Raw genomic sequence first — 1,813 nt, 5'->3', positions numbered from 1 at the left:
ATAGGCGTACGACCGAGTTTGAACGGCACTCGACCTTCACTTCCCACGGAAAAGTTCTCAAGGCTTCATTCATTCCCGACCCCTCATTGAAGAATATCGTAATGCTATAAATACTTCCCACGGGTTTCATATATTGATTTTGGGTGGAGAAGGTTTGGAGGCAATGTGTGTCAGTAGAGCAGGTGCTGCTCATTTTGGGTTATTGCTGCGTTGACTTACGGCCTGTGATGTATGCGCTGGTATACGCACGCGCGGTAAATACTTATTTTTGTGTTCGCTTTAATAAAGAGCAAATCTGATGCTAATATCCCTAAAAAATGTTAAACAACGAAATCTCGGCTTTGTTTGTAAACCCACTCCAATATCCAGAGGCGATCTAATCTAGTTACCTTACCATATGCTGCGCGTGGCTGGCCTTTGCTAGTGTGCATTATTAAGGACAACCTCCTTTTGATGTTGCGCCTCCATCGTTTCCAAGGAAGAGCTTACCGGCCGCTGTGGTAGCTCGTGCCAGCGGTGAACTAGACAGCTGGAGGAGTGAAACGATTATTATTTGGCATTTCCCTTGGAAAGTCGTTAAGAAGAGAAACGTTAAGGGTGTGGCTTTGAAGGATAAATTCAGGCGTGAAGTTACACGGACAATTACGATAAAATGACATTTAAAGGAATATAGAGTTATAATTGGTTGAATAAGTGACAATCATTCCTTCCTTTCTTTCTAGCACAAAGCGAGAAAGCATTAGAATCTTCCACTTTTCCTAGTCATAACTTAGCAACAAACCATGGCTACGTTTCCCACTCAAGAGGAATTACGATTGGGCTGTAATGTTATGACATTTGTGTGCAATCGCTTTGTGCGAATCGGTTGTTTTGTCTCGCATTATTACTATCGCCGTTCATACCTGTGGTTTTATGATTTTCCTGCAGTTTACTCTTCTTGTACTTTGGAATAGTACGTTCACTATTTCTATTTTTGTTCATGTCGGTTAGGCTTATTGCGTCATCATAGTATTCGTAAGTGATTGAAGTTTAAGCATTTATTGCATTCGTCTAAAGTAAATTGTCTTAATTTTCAGAGGGTATTCGCGGATCTTGGGACTGGGAGAACGGCTTGTCCTATGAGTGCAGAACACTTCTTTTTAAGGCTCTGCATAACCTTATTGAAAGGTAAGGATTATGATTTTTATGTATTTTCTAGTATGTTGGTAATCAAACATGGTATATGCTCTTTCATGATTGTTAGTGTTTGTATTTCGATTATTGAAATATAATTTCTATCAGCTTTTGATATTTGCTTTACCTGTCACAATTTATCAACTGTTTTTATTGTCAGTTTTTGCTTACTGTTCCGCTTTCCGCAGATGTCTGCGAACCCGGGACTTCGTCCGGCTGGGTCGTTGGTTTGTCCAACCTTACGAGGGCCCGGAGGGTGTTCCTGGCAACAGGAGGTAAGTGTCTTCATCTGTGGCCAGATAAATTGATAAATGTGTCCTATTTTTAAAGTCGGTAAATACTATTTTTAATTGTTTTCATCAATATTTGATGTAATTTATCAGAGACGGACCATTTTTTTTCCCTGTTTCGCCTACAAGTTTTAACCATCGCCTTTGCTTTCCAGTACTCACCTGTCATTCAGTCTGTCATTCTTCGTCCATGGCGAAAGCATTGTATGTGCCAGTGTGGACGTTCGGCAACACCCACGTGTCCGACGGCTCACGCGGCGACACCTGCTTTTAGCACAGCAGTCAAATCATGGCATACCAGGTGGGTTGAAGGAAAGGCCGCGTTGTAAAATTGATATTGCCTTGGGAAG

The 1,813-nt window shown here is 41.4% G+C and overlaps 1 protein-coding gene across 1 annotated transcript in view; it reads left to right on the top strand.

The window, feature by feature from the left end:
* LOC119592671 (mediator of RNA polymerase II transcription subunit 13-like) overlaps positions 1-1,813 on the top strand; it is a gene marked incomplete in the record, with an annotated part of 59,114 nt that overhangs the window by 42,923 nt on the left and 14,378 nt on the right. Inside the window, 3 exon segments of the mRNA XM_037941583.1 lie at positions 1,077-1,167; positions 1,362-1,448; positions 1,619-1,764. Of these exon segments, the coding sequence (XP_037797511.1) occupies positions 1,077-1,167; positions 1,362-1,448; positions 1,619-1,764 (324 nt within the window).

This window comes from Penaeus monodon, chromosome 30 (assembly GCF_015228065.2).
Source record: "Penaeus monodon isolate SGIC_2016 chromosome 30, NSTDA_Pmon_1, whole genome shotgun sequence".
Lineage (NCBI taxonomy): Eukaryota > Metazoa > Arthropoda > Malacostraca > Decapoda > Penaeidae > Penaeus > Penaeus monodon.
Note: the sequence above shows the minus strand (reverse complement) of the source record. Positions and strands in the feature narration are given on the sequence as shown.